The sequence below is a fragment of the Aulonocara sp. 'chitande type north' Nkhata Bay genome, linkage group LG6 (genome assembly GCF_057382095.1).
Source record: "Aulonocara sp. 'chitande type north' Nkhata Bay isolate Kocher_YH1m ecotype deep benthic linkage group LG6, A_spYH_male_GT1.1, whole genome shotgun sequence".
In the NCBI taxonomy this organism is placed as follows: Eukaryota; Metazoa; Chordata; class Actinopteri; order Cichliformes; family Cichlidae; genus Aulonocara; species Aulonocara sp. 'chitande type north' Nkhata Bay.
Genome location: NC_141349.1, coordinates 35864238 through 35884449, shown reverse-complemented (window position 1 = coordinate 35884449; position 20212 = coordinate 35864238). Strand labels below are relative to the sequence as shown.

The 20212-nt window shown below is 37.6% G+C and overlaps 1 protein-coding gene across 1 annotated transcript; it reads right to left on the bottom strand.

Annotated features, from left to right (window-relative positions):
- Positions 1 to 400: 400 nt before the first annotated feature.
- On the bottom strand, positions 401 to 20042 carry wbp1lb (WW domain binding protein 1-like b). The gene is made up of 4 exons (XM_086296673.1): positions 19609 to 20042; positions 10921 to 11023; positions 5765 to 5926; positions 401 to 4064 (listed from the first exon to the last, which is right to left on the bottom strand). The coding sequence occupies exons 1-4, from the start codon at positions 19981 to 19983 to the stop codon at positions 3232 to 3234; spliced, it is 1473 nt and encodes a 490-aa protein (XP_086152799.1). The 5' UTR covers positions 19984 to 20042; the 3' UTR covers positions 401 to 3231.
- Positions 20043 to 20212: the final 170 nt, after the last annotated feature.

Genomic DNA, 20212 nt, shown 5'->3' with positions numbered 1-20212 from the left:
CAAGTAAACCGTTTTTATTATATGTGGCAAAAGTGCCACAGTTTCAAACTGGAACATACACAGCATTATAGGTGCATAGCAGCATATGGGAGGCTACTAAAAGTCAAAATTCAAATTTTGACAAAGTTAGACAACCTTCTGGGAAAGTACTAAGGAGTGCTTGTGATATTGTACAAAATCCTAATTACATGTGTATGGGACTTTACACATATGCCTGATGGATGGAGATGCCATCAGGCACCCCCAGGATGGACCCTGCCTTTCACCCAATGACAGCTGGGATAAGCTCCAATCAGCTTGTCAGTGGCTGATTAGCGCCATTTGTTAGGAACCTTGACCTCTACAATAACATCACTCAGTAGAACCACTCTGAAATTAAGTCACGGACACAGTGATTGACTACAATTAAGCATTTTTATTGAACATACATCCATCTTAGTTGTCATAATAAATGGCTTATGTCAAGAAGTGCAAAACCACACACACTTATGAAGAAAGAAAAATGTCTTTGGCGAGATGCCCCTGATCTTGTTAACAAATTACCTACTGTACTGTTAGTTAAACGTACCCTTCACACAACTTCAGTTTAAGTCTCAGAAGAACTTAAGTCTTTCTCAACAAAAAAACAATAATACCCACAAGAAGAAGAAGAAAAAAAAAAAAGAATCTGTCCATAATGATAAAGCTAATGATTTCATAAAAATGATTAAAGCAACTATTTGGTTCATGAACATGTTACAGAATGTTGTACATGATTTGTAATATAAAGTGGTTTTGAGATTTTATACAGTTCCGTTATTTTTTCAAAGAATCAGACAATATGAAAAATAGCTCATCTTTCGACGACATGTACCACAATTACACAATGACATCTTCTAGCTTGCGGAAAGCATTAACGGATAATGCACTTTCGAGTTTGTTTAGGCTTTGATGGGCAAAAGTCAATCAGCTTAACTGTTTATGCAGAAAGTTACTTTCCTTTTGTGCTGGAAATTCTGGGAAACCATTTTCTCCTCGAGCCGTAAAACTAACGGCTGAAACATTTGTGCTTTGCAGAATTGCAATTTGTGCATCTTTTCAGGTACTCCAAGTAGATTAATTGCATGGCATAATGGTGTAGTCTCATCAGTTGTGGCTACTTAAAGAGATTAGACATAGATTTCTTTGTGGAGGTTTCACAAGGCATCTTTTATTTGTGTTTATCATCTATGGCATACCACTAGAAGCTCAGGAGGCTAGATTGTCAGCATTCAAACTCCTAAAATAACGGGAACTGACAACTATATTCTTTTCCTCTACCACATTGTCTTTGTTTTGTAACAGCAGTGCAGCATTATACATATTGTACCATGCTGTACCATAATAGTCTCATAAAGGTCCTGTTGTGCAACAGCTTATTTTTAAGATACTCTGGTATCCATAACAGCCAATGACTTATTTCATTACCTTATGCTCATGTCTAATAAGAAACTAATCTCTAATCTTCCCACTAATATGTACATGTATATATTTTTTTGACTGCTTATCCAACTACAGTTACAAGGTTACTGGAGCCTGCCATATCAGACATTATGTACATCCTGGACACGTCTCCATTCAAACTCAAACTTAGGGATAGAAATGTAAATTTACCAAAGATGGAAATTGAAGCACCATGACGAAAACCACACAAGCTCAGAAAGAACATGCAAACAGAGAAAGGCAGGTTCAAACTGCTCTGTTGGGTTAAATACTTATGTTAAAAGTAATTTGTGTGCAAACTCCTTGCTTCATAACCATAGCCTTTATTAAATCCTCATTTTAATACAAACTTATACGGGATGAATGTCTAAATGAAGAAAACATATATATATATATATATACATTAAAAGTAACATTTCCTTTCTTGATTGAACAGTACAAATGCAGATGACTGGAAATATAAACCCTGGTTTTAAAAAAAAAAAAAGAAAAGAAAAAAAAAGAAGTCACTTTTCCAGTTGACTAAAATTAGCCTTAATGTGCCTTCAATGAGACGTTAAATGTTTCATGTATGAATAGCAAAGCTGAATAATGTCAAAACTGCGGTGATATGAAAATTCTATACAAATAGTGTTAAAAGTTATGATGTTTTTTCACTGTAAAGCTGGTGAAGGTGATAATTCATTAAAGTGACTTTAAAATGTGAGGTGTGATGTTGCCCGTCTCACGTGTAATCTCTATGAAGCTTAACATTCAGTTCATGTTTTTGGTACCTGCTTTCTCTGGGTCTCTCAACATAATGGAAGCCTAGCATTGTCCATCAAATTTCTGCATTTTTAAGGGGGTAGGCACATACTACAAACATTCAACAAATCAATTTTAAAAATGATTGTATACAAAACAAATCTGCTGCATTCCCTACTAACATTTCAGAGGTCCATTTCTCACACATTACAACAAAATGGTAAGAAGGTAATTATCTACTGCTAATTTAAGACTAGATTTAAACAACCGTAGCATCTGCAAGATAAATACCATTTGTGCAAAAGAGGAACTGTTCTCATGAAGATTTGTTAATGCACTAACACTTCCCTATCACTAGTGAGACTTACATAGCAACAAAAACAGACAAAAGGCAGCATGGTTTTGAACTGCTGAAAAAGCACTTTAGAAACATGAGTCTAACAGGACATCCCCCAAAGTCTTGTTCTGACATCCCTGTACAATATCAGCTTACATAAACACATACTTTGGGTAAATCCACATCATACTTGTCCAAAAATGTTTCTGCTGTGTGTTGTTTTATTACATAGTTCACTACCTGCAGAGAACAAATAGCTTTGCAGAATTGTTGCAAGCACCTGGCAAAGAGAGCTACATTCATCCTAGGCAGTGAACGTCCTGTTCTGACAGCACAACTTCAGCCATCATATGTATCAGTAGCTTTTGTTGTACGAGAAGGGCAAATGAAGGACTCTGTGTGCGTAGTCTGAAGTCCCAATTGCCACAGGATATTAAAGGGCCTTACAGACCAAATATAACCCAAAATACACAGGTTAAGGCCACTGTTCCACACAGGAGCGTGCTTTTTCAACCTCTGGATCTCAGACAATTTTTAGCAGAGATCCTACTTGCTGCTCCCTCACTTCTCACTTGTTTTATCTAAGATGCACACATTCATAAAAAAGACTTAGAAAGCAAACACTTCCTGAAGTACAAAAACAGTGTAGTGCTCTCCTTCCCTCATGACAAAGGTGTGTTAACTTTGCTTCAGCCCTGTGGCTCAGTGCTGGTGCTGTGTGCTGGTCCTTCCTGCTCATTGATGGTGTGGAGGAGGAGGCACAAAGGAGGGTTTAGGGAGCCACTACTTATCTGGTGAGCAGGCTGGGGACTTCCTGTTGGCCCACATCCAGGCCGCCTATCAACTTCCCCAAGAGCCTGCTCCTCCTCCACACAGAAGGAGGCCTGATGGCTGCAGCTGTCACAGAATTCGCCTGCTTCCTCCTCTTCCTCGTCAGCTTTCTCATGCCCCAGAAGGCTCTCTAGCTCCCTTAACTCCTTGCTTTCCTGGCCTGTACTTCCAGCTCCACTACAACCACTGCTCCCACGTGTGCCACACACACACACCTCAATCCCAGAATCACCTGTAATTCGCCGCCTCCTTCCACTGGGGAGTCGCTCTTTGTCCTCAACACTACCATCTGACAGGCTGAGATCCTTCAGCAGGGGGTTCTTGCAGGAGTCATCCCCACTTTCGCTTAGTTTTTCCTGGTTGGCGAGTCCCTCTCTGCTAAGCCCTTCTGATAGCAGTATCACGCCTGAATTTTGTGCCGTTTGCACGGACTTGGTGTCAGGCTTTGGCCTCAAGTCTAAGGTGGGAGGTTGTGGTTCCTCTACGGTGGGCCTACAACACAGGCTATCAGAGACTGGGGGAACTGGGGAAGGCTGAATGGCTGTACAGTGTCCTTGCTGCTGCTCAGGAGCCAGTGGACTAGAAGCCACTGAGGATGGGCCAGTCTGTAAGGCACTGTAGGGAGGGGGAGGAGTTGGCGGCCGGTTGACCACCTCTTCATATTCAGGTAGGAGGTAGTTTGGCAGAAACCCTATAGGAAAAGAAAAAAAAATGCTTTAAAAAGGCTATAAAAGCACATGAATAAATACATGCCATGCACACCACTGATTATACACACAGGTTTCTGACCTGCCAAAAGAAAAAAAAGACACTTTGACCTCACTGAACTCCCCAGACCAGAATTCAGACAGTTCCAAAACAAAGCAATAGGGTAAAAATGTGACAACAAAAGCTTATTTGTGGGTCAAGTGTGTGCTGAGGGCCATTGTAATCTCACGTTACAACAGTGGCAAGGTACCAAGACAACAATGTTGGTCATTTCCTGTAAACTGAAGCATGCAAACAGGGAAGGTTCTGGCAACACCACAACATGTGGAACCATAGAAAGAGTTCCCTGTAAACTGCATCTGTGACAGGTTCCACTGTGTAGTAGGTGCAAAGCCATTTTTTAAAACAAGTTTAAGAATAGTATGTGCAATTTTTTTCAGTAAAAGCAGCTGCAGCTATCAGTTATTTTATTAATCGAGTAACCTATTCATTCATTAATCATGTAATCAGATAAGAAATTTGTTTTTCTTATTAATGAGCAATAATAAATACTCAAAAGTTGCAGTTGATCTGCATATTTCCAATAAACTTCTGTTGAGTTACAGCTGATTTTTCTATGTATAAAACAAACTTCGGTGGAGGGAGTTACAAAGTTTGCTTCTTATCACCTTGGGAGTTTGTTGATCAGGTGCTTTGATGAAGAACCCGAGATTTTTACCCAGTAAACAGCGCTGCTGTTATGGATATTAGAAACACATTTTCTTTCACTCAACCTGAGCTCACCGTCTTAATAGCGGCTCCACCTGTTTGCTTTGTACCAACTCCACGTTAAACTGTGCCAGTGTCATCATCTCTGCTGCCGTTGTGTTATCATTGTGTGTGGGCTTAATGTTGTCAAACTTTTCATTGCTCCCAAATATGTTTGTATTGCAGGTCTGTTTTAGTCGCAAATGTGACTCGCGTTTCCATTGCGACAGTGGCATGCTACAGATCTGTGTGTTAAACGAAACACTTAAGCAAAGAATTTGTGTCGAGAAATATTTATCGAATCACTCGGTTAATTGTTGCAGCTCTAGTTTTGGAACAAATGATAAATACTGTACTAACTGTACTGTATTGATGTGTACTCATGTTCCATTTAATAACCATCACTATTAAGAATAAAAATCTCAAATGCATTTCTTACTGTAATTCTAGAGCTGATACCAGTTGACTTAATTCCATGTTCACCGATTTCTCAAAACTTTGGATTGTTGACCAAATAATAGGAAACTGAGCCTGTTTTAAACTCTTGTGAGCAGTCTTAAACCAGTTCACAATTTTTGGATTGATCCTAAAGGATTAATAAAGTAACAGTAATTACTTTATTTTAGGCTTTTTGCTTTAAATACAACAAAGACACATTATCATCTCCTTAAAGAGAGCTCAAAAACACTGCAGAGTTCATTTGTTATGTTCACCACTATAACCAACTCTAGTTCACTTGAAACTGTTCATGCAAACCAATGAAATGATGAAACCTTAAATACATAATTGCTCAGTTACGATTAAAAAAAAAAAAAAAAAGCTTAATAAATAGTAAAAATATCAACATCAGATTTTGTTGTTTTGTTTCTCTTGCTGTTGTTGTTGTTGTTTTTTAAAGATTTATATAATGTGGGTGTATGTGGTGGCAGAGCTTACTGAAGTAAAAGGGCACAGAGGGGTAGTTGTGTGCTTCACGGTAAGCAATGAGGTTGATCTCGTGCTGCCGTTGTTGCTGCTGTAGTCTGTGTTTGGTGCGGCGATGATGACATACACAGCAGCAGCTTAAAATGAAGATGATTGCCCACACCAACCAAAACCCTAAAATCAGAGGAAGAGCAATTTAGTTTAGTTAATACATGTGAATACAATGTGACTTTTTTAATATTAAGCAAAACAACATAGTTCAAAGTGGGCAAAAATGTGCTCTCCATTATCCATGTGGTGATGTAACAAGTGCCTGCTGCTAACACAAACATAACATTGCAGATCAAACAGTTCAACACAGTGAAACATCTACACGCTTATACTATGCTATAAACAACTATGTATGCATTGCATTATAAGCTTTACACCATGAAAATCAATTTAAACATCAGAGTTCCTTCTTATCAGTACAACAGAGTACTGACAGATTTTCATTCTTTTTCACTTTGGCACCAGAGCTGTATGACGTCAGCACCCCAATTTCTACATAGTTTTGAAGGCATACCATATAGACGTCTTTCAGGCTACTTAGCCTGAAATATTCTGTTTTGACCTCATAGTATAATGAGTGCTAATAACTGGATCCATTTCAAAATGTGGAGGTTTGCAGGACATCAACATAAAAAATTATAAAAGAAAGCTGACTTGGATTAGGTGTGGGTGATATATCACATATACTTCACGTATGAAAAGTTTTTACATGTACGATGGTTAAAATGGCTCTATCATAGCCACTGAGTATAAATTGCCATGGCAATATTAAGCTGTCTGCATGTAACTCACTGTGAACACACACCCCCTACCCAATGCTGCAAATGGATCACTAATCCAATTCCAACTGGAAATTTTTTTACCTGGCACCCTGTGCTGAGCATGCGTGTTTAGATTCTACCAGATGGGGGGAAAAAAACAAAGACAAAAAAAAACAAATATGGCGACAGCAGGCGTTTCAGACAAGTGAAGGAATTAGACTGTAACTGCAGAGGAGTCAGATTAACTAGCTCCAAAGAGAAACAGCACTGGATCAATAATCTGGCAGTGGTTTGGACTTCACAAAGAGGACGTCGAAAAAAGGCAGTAATTGCAAAACATGCCATAAAATCCATTGCCACAAAAGGGTGTAGTGCTAGGGCTGGGCGATATGACCCAAAATTCATCTCGATATTTTTTAGCTGGATGGCGATATAAGATATATATCTCGATATTTTTTTTAAAGCCATAAAGTAAGAACAAAAAGAGAGTTCTTAGTCAATAGGGGTGGGGGAAAAAATCGATACTGTGTAGTATCGTGATATTTTGTTTGCTAATAATGTATCGATACAGGGACAGCAGAAATCTATATTTTGTTACTAAAAAGGTTTTTGTGCTCAGAGCATGTTGATCCTTTTTCTGAGCAAGAATCCTGACATTCCTTCACTGTCCAAATGTGTTTAACTTTTTTTTTGGCAGCAATAAACATGACAGTTTACTTATTTTAATTTAAGACATGTTTTATTTTAATTAAGTTTAAAACTTTTTTATTTAATGTAAATTTATATTTTGTTTTAATTTACTTTCAAATTCTTCAGTTGCTGAGTGGGCTGCATAGTTTTCATAAATTGCTTAGTTCAGAATAGCTATAATTGTACCAGATGGTTGCATTCAGTTAAGTTGGACTAGACTGTAATACAAACCGTTTAGTTTGTCAACAATAAAACTGACTGAAATGAGAGAAAGACTGAGTGCGAGACTTTGAAATTAGATAAAATGAATATTGATAAAGTTTACCTTTATGTACAGAATCTGAACATAAATTGCAATATATATATAGCTATCTAGCTATATATCTATATCTATATATATCTATCTATATCTATATCTATATATCTATATAGATATAGATATAGATATATATAGATATATATAGATATATCTATATATCTCTATATCTCTCTCTATATCTATAGATATATATAAGATCTATATCTATATAGATCTATAGATCTAGATCTATAGATCTAGATCTATAGATCTATATAGATCTATAGATCTAGATCTATAGATCTATATAGATCTATAGATCTATATCTTATATATATCTATAGATAAGATATAGATCTATATAGATCTATAGATCTATAGATCTAGATCTAGATCTATAGATCTATATAGATCTATATCTTATATATATCTATATAGATCTATATCTAGATCTAGATCTATATAGATCTATATAGATCTATATCTAGATCTAGATCTATATAGATCTATATCTAGATCTAGATCTATATAGATCTATATCTAGATCTATCTATATCTATATCTATCTATATCTATATCTATATCTATCTATATCTATATCTATATCTATATATATATATATATATATATATATATATATATATATATATATATATATATATATATATATATATATATATATATATATATATATATATATCTATATATATATATATATATATATATAGATAGATCTATAGATCTATAGATCTAGATCTATAGATGTATATATATATATATTTTTTTTTTAAAAATCGCAATAATATCGTATCGTGCGTTAAGTATTGTGATAATATTGTATCGTGGGATGTATGGTGATTCCCACCTCTATTAGTCAAAGCTGTGTCCCAGATGTCACACAGGCACTTTTATTAAGCCTATTCATTACAGCATAGATGTACATGATAGAAACTACTCAAAAATAAATTATGAGCATTTATTAAATAATAATGCTCCATAAATAAAAGAAAACTGTGTTGTTTTTGTGCATAACAAAGAGCTCACAATTGTGCAGTCAAAATGTAAACTAAAAGACGCCGAGCATAATAACAGACAGATTTCACAGCTGCTCTGTTCCCAACTTCTACTGCGTGACTGACAGCCTGGAGTTTGAAATCCGCTTCGTAACCATGTCTCTTAACAGGTGCCATTTATGGTCCTTATACACACACAATACGGTAATATTATGTTGAAGCACAGTACGTATCACTCCGCGAGGCTCCTCGGTAGCTGTAATGCTCCGACAATCCATCAAGCGGTGCAGCTCCGTAGCTTACCAAAGTCATACTCAAACATTTTTGACAGATTGCTGAGCGCCGTGTACCACATAAAATCGGTTCGCGGTCATCAAGCACAACCAGAATTCATACATAAGGCGCGCTGTCAAACTTTGAGAGAATGAAAGGATTTTAGGCTGTGCAGCCCCTCTGGGTTGCATGGCGTTGGCGTGGTTAGCTCGTTAACACGTTGACGCCGTCCAGCTCCACGCACGGGGCGATGTGCAGTAACTCGTTAACGGAGATTTGCCGTGTCCATCTTGTCGCTGCCTGCAGGTGAAGTGATGGGGGAGGAGGGGGAGTTGTGTTCAGTGAAGGAGAGGCGAGGTCGAGTAACGTTGCGTAAAGACAAAAGTGAACGAAAGACAGGCAAACTTGTGGCTTCAAAAAAAGATTTCAATTAGTATACCGGTACAATTTTAAGCACTATATAGTTGAAAATAACATTTGTTTTTGGAGGTTACTTAAACATATCGTGATATAGCCAAAAAAATATTGTGATATTAGATTTTCCTCATATCACCCAGCCCTGCTAATACAGTCTTGAATGCAACGTGAGACATTTTCTTTTATTCAGGGCACTGAAGAATCTTAGTTCATTACATCAATATTTTTTGGCAAGCTGCATTTTACTCCCCATCATGTCCTCAGTGAATAATTAATGCTGTAATATAATTCCCTCTATTTTTACAGGGAGCCCACACCAATTGCTATACCTCACTTTTGCCCTTGAGGCAACCTTTTTGTAACTGCGGCTAGGCAAGACTTCAAATTTACCAAACATAAATGCACTAAGGCAGATAATGCAACTCTGCATTAGTAGTCACCATTTCCAGCAGGGCATATACAGACAAGTGACAAATTAAGGGAAAAAACATTGATGCAGTAGCTCTGCAATGGTTTAGAAGATGATTTTGCTTATATGGTTTGGGACCCAGATGAACACCTATGGAAAAATGTTGTCCTTTGAGCTGTTCCTCCAACTTCTTTAAAACACCCAATACATTCAACAGATATGCAGAATCAATGGTAAAGTACCTGACTAAAACACTAGAGTATTAGGTTATTTCAACAGTGCCAGCTGATAAGCAACAAGAACAGTTTCACCATTACATAATTTGTAGATTTATGAGAGCTGATAAGCCATTTTTATTACCCAGCTGAGTGCATGCCATGGTTAAAAAAAGGTTTGAGTACCTATTAAGAATCTTTATGTGAAGAAAACAACAACAATTTAATTTAAACATTAGTATTCCCCAGTGTAACACTGTACAGGAAATTCTCAATAAAGCACAAGCTTCACTATGTTTTTAATGGTGATATTCTTGTATCTGCTACTTATCTTAACAGCAGTCCCTGCCATGATATCACAATGTTGATTACATTGCACTCAGAGAGTTCCTGCAAATCTGTGACCTCTGACTACAGAGAGCTAAGACTAAAACTACACAGGTGCGCCTAAAATATAATAGAATTGAGATGATGAATGCTGAATATGCATTTAGACATAGTAATAATAAACAAGTTAAACTGCTAATGAAACAAGGCAGCCCCTATAGATTTTATAACTGGACTCACTCATTATGCCAGCGTTGCACCCTTTCATCCTTGTCTGTCCTCTTGCCCTTTATTTCTATTAAGCACTTTTTCCAGCATCCCAAATTTTCCCCTTATAAATACTTTAACCTGGTGAACATGATCTGCTCCATCTGACCATGAGCGTTTGCTCACTGTTGCTGGCAGTCTTAGTTTAAGAACAAAATGTAAATTTAATTCTGAGGATGACACTCCACTTCGAGACATCTAATCTTGTTTTGTAAGGTTGCTTAAACTACAATTTTTTTTGTTTTACAAAAAAGCATCACAATTTATGTGTCCCAGTCTTGTTTCGGTACTAAGTGTATTTATCCCATTACTCTTTCAGTCCTTATTACAATGCATCAGCTTAATATTACAATGATTGATTTTGTCATACCTTATCTTTTAGTGTCTGTCACAGAGTGAAAGGTTTAAGAATTAGGATCAAACACACAAGAAGAAAATTAGACTTACACCAAAGCTCATAGTAGTAACTGCAGCACTGAGATTCCCCACAGCAATGTCCAGACTCACAGATGTAGCTCTGGTTGTTAACACCTTCACAGTGCAGCAGGCTCTACAAAACAAGTAAAGAAATGCAGTCACTTGTTAGTAGCTACGTCCAATAACAAAGACAAAATAAAAATTATCTGAGCCTATAACACGACAAAAAAGTCTACAAAATGAAACTGGTTTGAACAACATGGTCGTCACTGCCACCGACAGGAGTATTATGTTCTTTAAGTTCTCCATACTTATGGATATAAATACAATTTTAGTCAGCTTACTAAAGCATACACCTTATCTGGGGTTTTGTTAATCTTTCTGAACATTTGGTTGACATAGGTTAATTATCCCCATATTTGTGACACAAAGAAAAAAGAAATATCAAAATCAATTACTTATTTTCACTTGCCAACAGAACAATGACATGTACATCTACTTTAAATCTGATATCAGCCAATATTATCTTCTTAGAGTAAAGTGGTGATACAGAATCCTGATACTTTAATATGAGAAAGAATTCAGAAGATTTAAAACAAACAAACAAATCAACACACACACACACACACACACACACACACACACACACACACCTAACCTTGATTTGTCATTGTGAATATTAATAATAACACTGCAGATAATGTAGAAGCCATACATTTATACTTGTTCTGAACTGAACATGTCGTAATCACTTATGCTTGGAAACTACTAGAATTTCACTAATGTTTAAGACACATATCAAGTGTAAATGTATGAATCACAGCCAGCACAAAAACCACCCAGTATGCTTCCCAGAACAGTGAAAAAGAAAAGAAATTTAAATTCAAACTTCAGCTAAGGCCAAATGAGAATGAGGAAAATGTCAAAAATAAATAGGGCACTTGTCTCCACTTCAAGCACGTGGTTGCTTGTTTTAACAGTCAATATAGCAAACTAGCAGCGTGGTCAACAGTTAACTTTACAAAACATGTTAGTGAGCTGACTGCTACCAAACCTGTAAAAACTTCCATTGTGAAATAAACAGAGAAGACAGGTCGCTATAGAAAAAAAAAAAAAAGGAGAGAGCATTGTAATCAAAAACCTTGAGACAGCTTTACAAACTTTTCCAAGTAGATCAGTTATTCTAGATTAGCTTAATGATTAGCTAACCAAAGTTCTATAACTGGATTTTCTATCTCTCTGTAGATTACCAGTGCAGGTCCCCGACTGAGAGGCATGATGATCATGGGTCCACAAATCCTAGACAGGTTTCCTCTACCACATGGGTCATTAAAGTCAAACAGCTCTCAAGCATACTCTCACCCTCTCACACAGCCTTCCTCTCCGTCTTTGTAGACCATACACACACACACCCCTCCCACACTCCCTCGGCCCACTCCAATCCAGGCCCAAACAGTGGACAAGGATTGCTTTACGGAAATTTCCAAGCAGCAGTGGAGAGCGAGCTGCTAGCTGAGACACTGCATGAAAATAAGTTGTGCAGAGTGGTGAGAAGTGTGTTAAGTATGAGGGAGGGAGAGAACGAAAGAAAATCAAAGAAACTCCAGACACACAAAAATGATTTGTCACACAAGAAACACCAGATCAGCACAAAACAAACTGCTGACATAAAATTATAGCCCCGATTTCAAATCTGATGGACTGTCAGCCGTTTCGGCTTCATCAACATGACATTTTTTAAAATTCAGTTCCACAGCTTTAATTCTCTGTAATAATTACTGGATGTTCTGTTCCTTAAGTTTGTTTTTTGATAACATCAGCTGTTTTCACTGACTCACAAGCCAATCTCAACCATATGCTGTGCTCCTTTGGGGTTGGGCTTTTTATTGCAATTCAGTAGAGATAACCATCTAGTTTGTTTGGGTCTTCAGCACTGAGTGTTCAGTCATCAGTGCTGCATGCAAAGAATGGGGTAATGAATGGGGAGGGGGCTTCAAGATTTTACAAAACAGTTTAACAGGAAAAAGTACTATAGTTAAGTCTTTAACATGAACATGCATGAACTAATCTGTTTTGCCAAAAAAAGATCAGGTGATTACCACTAACTAGACCTAAAAAAAACCCCACACATCTGAGAGCACTCCCAGTTCTTACTTTTTAGTCACCCTAAGAGACTGTGAGCGAGCAAAGAATCTGGACTAGTGAGATTCCCCTGTCTCTAATCCAAGCACTCAACAGAGACAATCCACCTCTCTTATGCCACACTTGCAGATTAAAGGCAGATTTGGTTACTGTCTCTGAGATTACTGTTGCATCAGAAAATAAATTAAGCTTATTAATGAGAACTTGCTGAAATGACCAGTTCAAACATCTGCTGGTGACAATCAGACACTGTTACTGGAGATACAAGGCAGCAGTTCTTTCTTAAGTCTTGACTGCACAATCAGAGTTGACCCACTTAGCTCAGGCCAGTAGAACTTGGCAAGTCAGACGATGCATGCAAGGACCTCGCTGCCCTTTTATTAATCTGTCCTACAACAAAGAAAGGCACCCTTTCATAGTCATGAAGGTTATGCATAACAAAAAACTCCTGCAGCAACCGTAAATGCTATGAATGCACCCGAGAAAGGTGCGGCAGCTTAGGAGGAGAGTATAGTAAACCAGAGTTGCTGAATTTTATCTCCAAGTTAACAAACAGTATGTTCACAGCAGCTAAAGCTTTGCCTCAAGAGAAAACATTTATACAACAGTTTTGGCTGTTTAAGAGGTTGTTAATTTCTAAAATTACAAACTGGATTATCTATGATTGGCTTTACATCTGATGTCTTCCAATATAGCGTAAGCTACACTTTGCAACATTACCATGTCAGAAACTTCTCCTTTTATACAGTGCAGAGGTATTACTGATGCTAATTCTTTCTGAAGAGTCCCATGGCTAGGGAAGACCTTTTAAGCTTTTGAGGCTGATGTTTTTTTTTTGTTTTTAAAACCTGATGACCGTGTTTCCACTGTTAGGAAATTATTTTACTGAAAAAAGGGAAGGCAAAACAAACATTTCAGGGTGCTTATGTGTGTGAAGAAAGCAAGAGATGGACGGGGACAAGGATCCTAGTCTCAAAGGCTGCCCTTACTTTACCCTATGATTGAGAGGGACTGCAGGATTTAGGGCCAGTTTGAAAAGGCTTTAAGTCAAAATAGCAGTGAAAAGCCAAACCATGTGCCTTTTTAGCCTTTTGTTTCTCCTACTCCTTTAAACGGTTAAGTAAAGAAACAAAGAATCGCAGACTTTTAGCAGTGATGAATACCAACCTACCACCCATTAAAACATCAGAGTGACAGCTCATGCAGGTCAAGCTTAAAGTTTTAGCTTTGTCTTTCACTACCCTGGGAAGTCTTTTTTTCGCTTTTTTTTTTTTTTTGTAATTTTAATGTGTGAATGGACCTTTTTTCAAACTTACATTGTATAATGAAGAGAATAACTCTTATTATGAACCGCTGCCAAATGGTAATCAACATAATCACTTATTATAATAACATGAAACCGATACAATATACCTGAAATCACTATATTAAGTTTTGGAGGTGTGAAAGCACATGGCACATATAGTCGGGATCTTGTGCTGCATCTATTGCATCTACTAAGTTTATACTTCTGTTGTCAGCAAATTACCTGCACACACGTGCACTGATAACATAAAGACATAAAGCATGTGACATTACATTGATAATAGTAGTCATCTGTAATTACTTTACTCCCAAAGTGCTGAACTTACTCATAATCTATTACACTACACATGTCAAAACTTGTGAAGAATTTAACCTAAATTAAGTATTAAAGCCAGTAGGATAATAATTTTCCCTTTCTTCTTTTTTCTTGCCAGTACTGAGTACAAAAAAACCCTCCCTGGAAGTGTTACTGGACATAAGCAACGAGTTAACGATTCTGGTCACACAGGAATGCCCATTAAATTCAAATTTCACATTTAGTGCTCACATTATGTTGTCACATTGCTCCTGATTAATAAAACTTTGCTAGGCTCTAGCCAGCCTTTCTGTGATTGGTTGTTGAGTTGTTAGTTGGGTGAAGACTGTTTGTAACACTGTTAAATTTCAATGAAAATAAAAAACAAATATTTCCTTCATCAGCTTTTCTTGTAAGTACACAAGTGAACTGTAGCTTTCACTTGGTGAGACTTCTCACTGTGTGAAGCAAATCCAGTTGACTCCTACCTGACAGCAGCTCAAATCACTCACAAGGTAATGGGAAAAAGAATTACAGCAGACCATTGTTCCTTCAGATATTTTTTTTGAATAATCAACAACATACAAGTCCAACAGAGCACCAACATTAGCTGGCACTTTCAAACCAGTCAAGCCTGCTGTCAAAAACAGACTTCTGAAACAGAGTATACGTTTCCAAAACAATTTCACTTACTTCCAAGATGCACAAAAACAAAAATCTGAAGAAGTTAGAGCTCCAGCACCACTTGTACTCTACAGAACAATTTCATATCTGACGAACATGTTTTTGGCTGGTGGCCCTAATCCCCACAGGGCTTAACTGCTTTGAAAACTAGTCTGTCAAACAGAGCAAGTTTCATATAAAGCTGAATACTCAATTGGGACAAATACATTCATGTTTACTTTCTGAAAAGACTTATTAATAACTGACATTGTCCTGAAAAACAAAACAAAACATACCAATAAGCTAATTTTTACAGTGACAGTTGCAGTATGTTGCTCTGGTGAAACGGGCTAGAGCAGTACAGGATATATCAAAGATAGGGTAAACCTAGACTACAAAGAGGTCCATAGGATTGTTTGAAAATAAATAACAATACATTTGCATACATTTTGCATGTGTATACCACCATGGTAGGGCTGTTCGATATAACGATATATATTGGATGACGATATAAAAACGTCTATCGTTTCATTTTACGCTATCGTTTGTTTCGTGGTGTCGCAAAATAAACTGTTTACGGCAATATTTTGTCATCGTTTTGATGGTCACTGTAGTGGCTATATTAATTTCTTAAAGTTCTCTCTTTCTTTTATATTTAATATAACCACACTACAGACGGACAAGCGCCTGTTTTTATGCTTTGTGGTTAGCAACAACGACGGTAACACCATCACGTGTCCGCTTGTTTATGTTCCACATAAACCTTTCACAATAAAGCTCAAGATCCCGTTGAGACTTTTCAAAATAAACTGAATCACGTGAAAGAGCAGATTATTTATGAATGAGAAGTAAAAAAGAGCCGCCAGGTGCTAAAAAATAAACCTTAGACTCAAACGTTAGAACAGGCTTTTCCCCGCAGCACGCCGTGTAATAAATACTCACAAAGAAAACAGCGGCTGTTACAACTTATGTCTAAAAATGTATCGTTTCATGCATCGTAGGGCTGCTCGATTATGGCAAAAATGATAATCACGATTATTTTCACTGAAATTGAGATCACGATTATTTGACGATATTTATTTAACCCTTTAAGACCTACTATAGAACCAAGTCCACCAGAGCTTATATTATTTTTTTTTACATGCTGTAGTGCCATTTGTGGGAGCATTTCAAGTTGCTATACATCAATACAACTGTTATAGCCCATATTTTAATAATATGTATGCATTAAGTCCATAGTAATTACATAAATTGCAAAAAAGTGCAATAAACTACAAAAAAAATTGAAAATCGCTTTTGTTTTGTTTACATATATTTCTACTTGGAGAAATTTAAGAGGTTTATCCCTCAAAACTTTAAATACAATAAAGTTGCAAAAAATAGTTTCCCACCACAGGAAATTTATTTTGAGTGTCTTCATAGTTTTATTTTGGAGATACAGCAATTTTTATATACTGCAGGAAAAACAAAAAACAATCCTATGATGCAAATTTGCAAAGAAAACAGCAGGTGCATCATTTCACTGTGGGAAGTGTTACGAACAGCTGATAGGAACGGCAAAGCGTGTTTCTGGAATATTATGTTTTTGTTCCTGCAAGCGCTTTTTATGCAATTTTTGCAAAGCTATATGTGGAACGAAACCGTGACCGAGGACAAGCTGATGGCATAAGATGTAAGTACAACTCCTCCGGTTTCATATGCAAAACAAATTATTGCGCTATAGCTTACACGGTCCAGGTTCTACAGGAATTTAACAATAGTTACGCAAAACGGAGCATGCAGCTCTGACCGGCTTTAAAGGGTTAACAATGACTTTTAAAAAATAATATAAAATAGTGTGCAACACCACTGAAGTTTTTTTTTTTTTAAACTCTCTTTTCAACCAACGGCAGTCACTCTCCAAATAACTTCTGCTTAGCTTTCCGAGCTTCCCTCGGGTCCTCTTAATCAGCGGTCTCCAACCTTTTTTGCGCCACGGACCGGTTTATGCCCGACAATATTTTCACGGACCGGCCTTTAAGGTGTCGCGGATAAATGAGGGAGGGGCTAATAATCGGCTCAGTCATTTTTAATGATCGTTGAAAGCCCAGATCGTAATCGTGATTAAAATTCGATTAATTGAGCAGCCCTAATGCATCGGTTAAAACACTCGACTCCAGCTACATGACACGCAGCTGGAAACACTTCCCGCAAGACGAGCTGCCCGAGATTCACAGAATTTACAGAAAATGTTACATTTGTGTGATTTATATCGTTATCAGGATGATAGAATTCTTATAACGGGATATGAGATTTTGGTCATATCGCACAGCCCTACACCATGGTATATTTTAAATAAAACAACTAAAGTGGGGATACTTTAAATATTTAGTTAACTGTTTGGAAAATACATTTTTATAAATACTCCCCCCATTTTTAGACTTAAGTAATGAAACAAAGTAACAACTTTAAATACTTGAGTAAAAGTACTTGTTGCTTGTCTGTGTCTCTCTCTGCCTATTTTTTTTTTTAATTCTGTAACTAAAAGCACATTAAAGAATTTCCCATTTTTCTCTCTTAGGGAACTTCTGGGTTGCTTTTGCATTATGTTTTAGATGACTGACCTTTTGGATCACTTTTAAAGCATTTAACTGAATCTGAGCTGAGAATATAGTGTTGTAAACTTCCGAATTCATCATGATACGTCTATCAGCAGTGATATCATTAATAAAAACTAGTAACCCAGCTCCACTTGCAGCCATACATGCTGACAGTGGCCTCCACACCGTTTGACAGATAATATTGTAAGTTTCAGATAATGAACCTCTTTCACCACGTCTGCCTTCCCATTATTGTGGTAGAAGTTAATCTTGGTTTAATCTTTCCAGTGTTTTTTCTATTCTTTTTTCATTACTGGACAGGTGCTTGTCAAACCAAATCTGGCCATCATGTTCTGGATTGTAGACTTTGACAATAATACACCTTCCTCCATGTCTAGATGTTTTTAACGGCATATCCTGGCCAGCACAAAGAGTACTACAATCACCCGCTTTAGTCATTTTCTGTGGTCTTTCATTTCTTCTGGGGTTGCTGAGCTGGCTGGTGCATTCCTTCTTCTTAAGAATGAACTGTTGATTTGGCCACTCCTTCAGTTTTTGCTGTCTCTAGAATAGTTTTATTTTGATTTTACAGCCCAATGATGTCCTCCTACACTTGTATCAAGATCTCTTTGGACTTTGTTTGAAAGTTGCAGCGAACAGCTACCAAATGCAGTTCAGTTCAAGCTCGTGAAGATGCATTTCTGGTGTGTCCATGACACTATGCAATGCATTATAGACCTCAGCTTTGGCGTCCCAACACACCAAGGGTTCTCTTTACGTTTTTATCTTACCACTGAAAAGTCATATGTTCAAGGCCAATTTTGTTTCTAAATATGTTGTGTGTCACAGAAAATACAACAATATGGTTTAATACAGCATGCCTCCAGAAGTGGGGGGAAAGTACCATTAATGTAATCTAGAACAAGGACTAATACATTTAAAACATCACCCCTGACCCCCTTTAGAGTAATAAGCCTTCTTATTGAGGATATACAGTTCATGTATGTTCATGTAATTAAAAAAAAAAAAAAATCACTGCCGATTTTATACTGTATGTGTTAAAACTGTACATCACTGTTTACGTAAAAACGAAGAAACTTAAGAATCCAGTTCTGTTCTGTTCACGAAGCTACTCCCAATGTTTTACATTCATTTTTGTAAAAGGAAAACATCAAGGCCCAAAGACTGAAATAATGGGAGCAGACTACCACGAAGCCAAGACAGTGATAATAATATATAGCTCTTCGACACAAATTAATTACAGAGTGAAGTTCACACGAGCTATTTTTATGTTGCTGGTAACTACACCGCTCTTGATCCAAGTCAGACGATTTTGTTCTGTTTACTGCTATGGCAGCAGTCAGGCATGAAGAACTGCTTTTGCTAATCGTGCTACTCACTTCTGGCTAAAATGTCAACCGCCTATCATAAAGAAAACAGACCAAGGCCCTGACTCACTGATCTTTGTGTTTTTTACTTCAACGGTGCGTTAGCTGCCGAAGCTAGCAGCCGAAGTTAGCTAGCAAACAGGCAGCTAACGTATTTCCTGACAACACGGTAAGAGTTGCAGCAGGCAAATATCAACGACAGCAGATTTATAAAAATGTATCAAAGACTAGGCGAGCTTGTTATAAAGCAGAATAAAATTCCCTATTCGGATAGTCGTCTACCTTAGCCCGGTATCTATCTAGCTAGCTATCTGAGAAAGCCTTGTTTTTGAGTGAGCAACCTTACCGTGTCGGCTGCTGCGGACTCGGTGGGGGTGACAGAGCCAACAGCGTGCAAAAACAATCCCATTTTAAGACCCGAACATTCGCCTCTCATTCCTCCAAAGGGGGCTCTGACTACAACAGAAACATAGGCATGCAAAACACTTGTTTTCATAAACTGTGTTCGACTATCTTTAAGTATTTCTCGGCCCGTATCGCGTTGCGAGGCCGCTGTAAGCACCGCCTCCTTTGCGTACTGGGCATTACAAAAAAACGATGCTAACGCAACTGGTTGCTGTCGGTGCCACTGACTGATACAGCTGTTATACAAGCCGTTCCCTAGCTCAGGCACTCCGCTTCGGTCACCTGGGTGTGGCGTGGTCACCTCTATAAGTTGCATGTGCGCAACGTGATGGGCGTTCGGTGCCGTGGATCATAACTGGTTTTGCGGATTGACCAGCGATTGGACAGTCCCAGCCAGATGGGAAGAGTCTGGCCAATCACTAATCGGTGCGTCTCCCGTGCATGGGGTTGTTATGATCCTGGGTTAACGTCTCAGTTTCGTGGGAACATACCTTCGGAACAGCCAAGTTCTTCTCAACAGCAAAATAAAAACGTCTGTGTTTTTG

Bases quoted from the DNA above. Each gene is read 5' to 3' on its own strand.
- wbp1lb (XM_086296673.1), bottom strand. From the start codon at position 19,983: ATGCAACTTATAGAGGTGACCACGCCACACCCAGGTGACCGAAGCGGA. The intron at 11,024-19,608 runs GTAAGGTTGCTC...CTTGTTTTGTAG, and splicing joins AGTCCGCAGCAGCCGACACG to AGCCTGCTGCACTGTGAAGG. The intron at 4,065-5,764 runs GTAAGCTCTGCC...CTTTTCCTATAG, and splicing joins CTCTGTGCCCTTTTACTTCA to GGTTTCTGCCAAACTACCTC.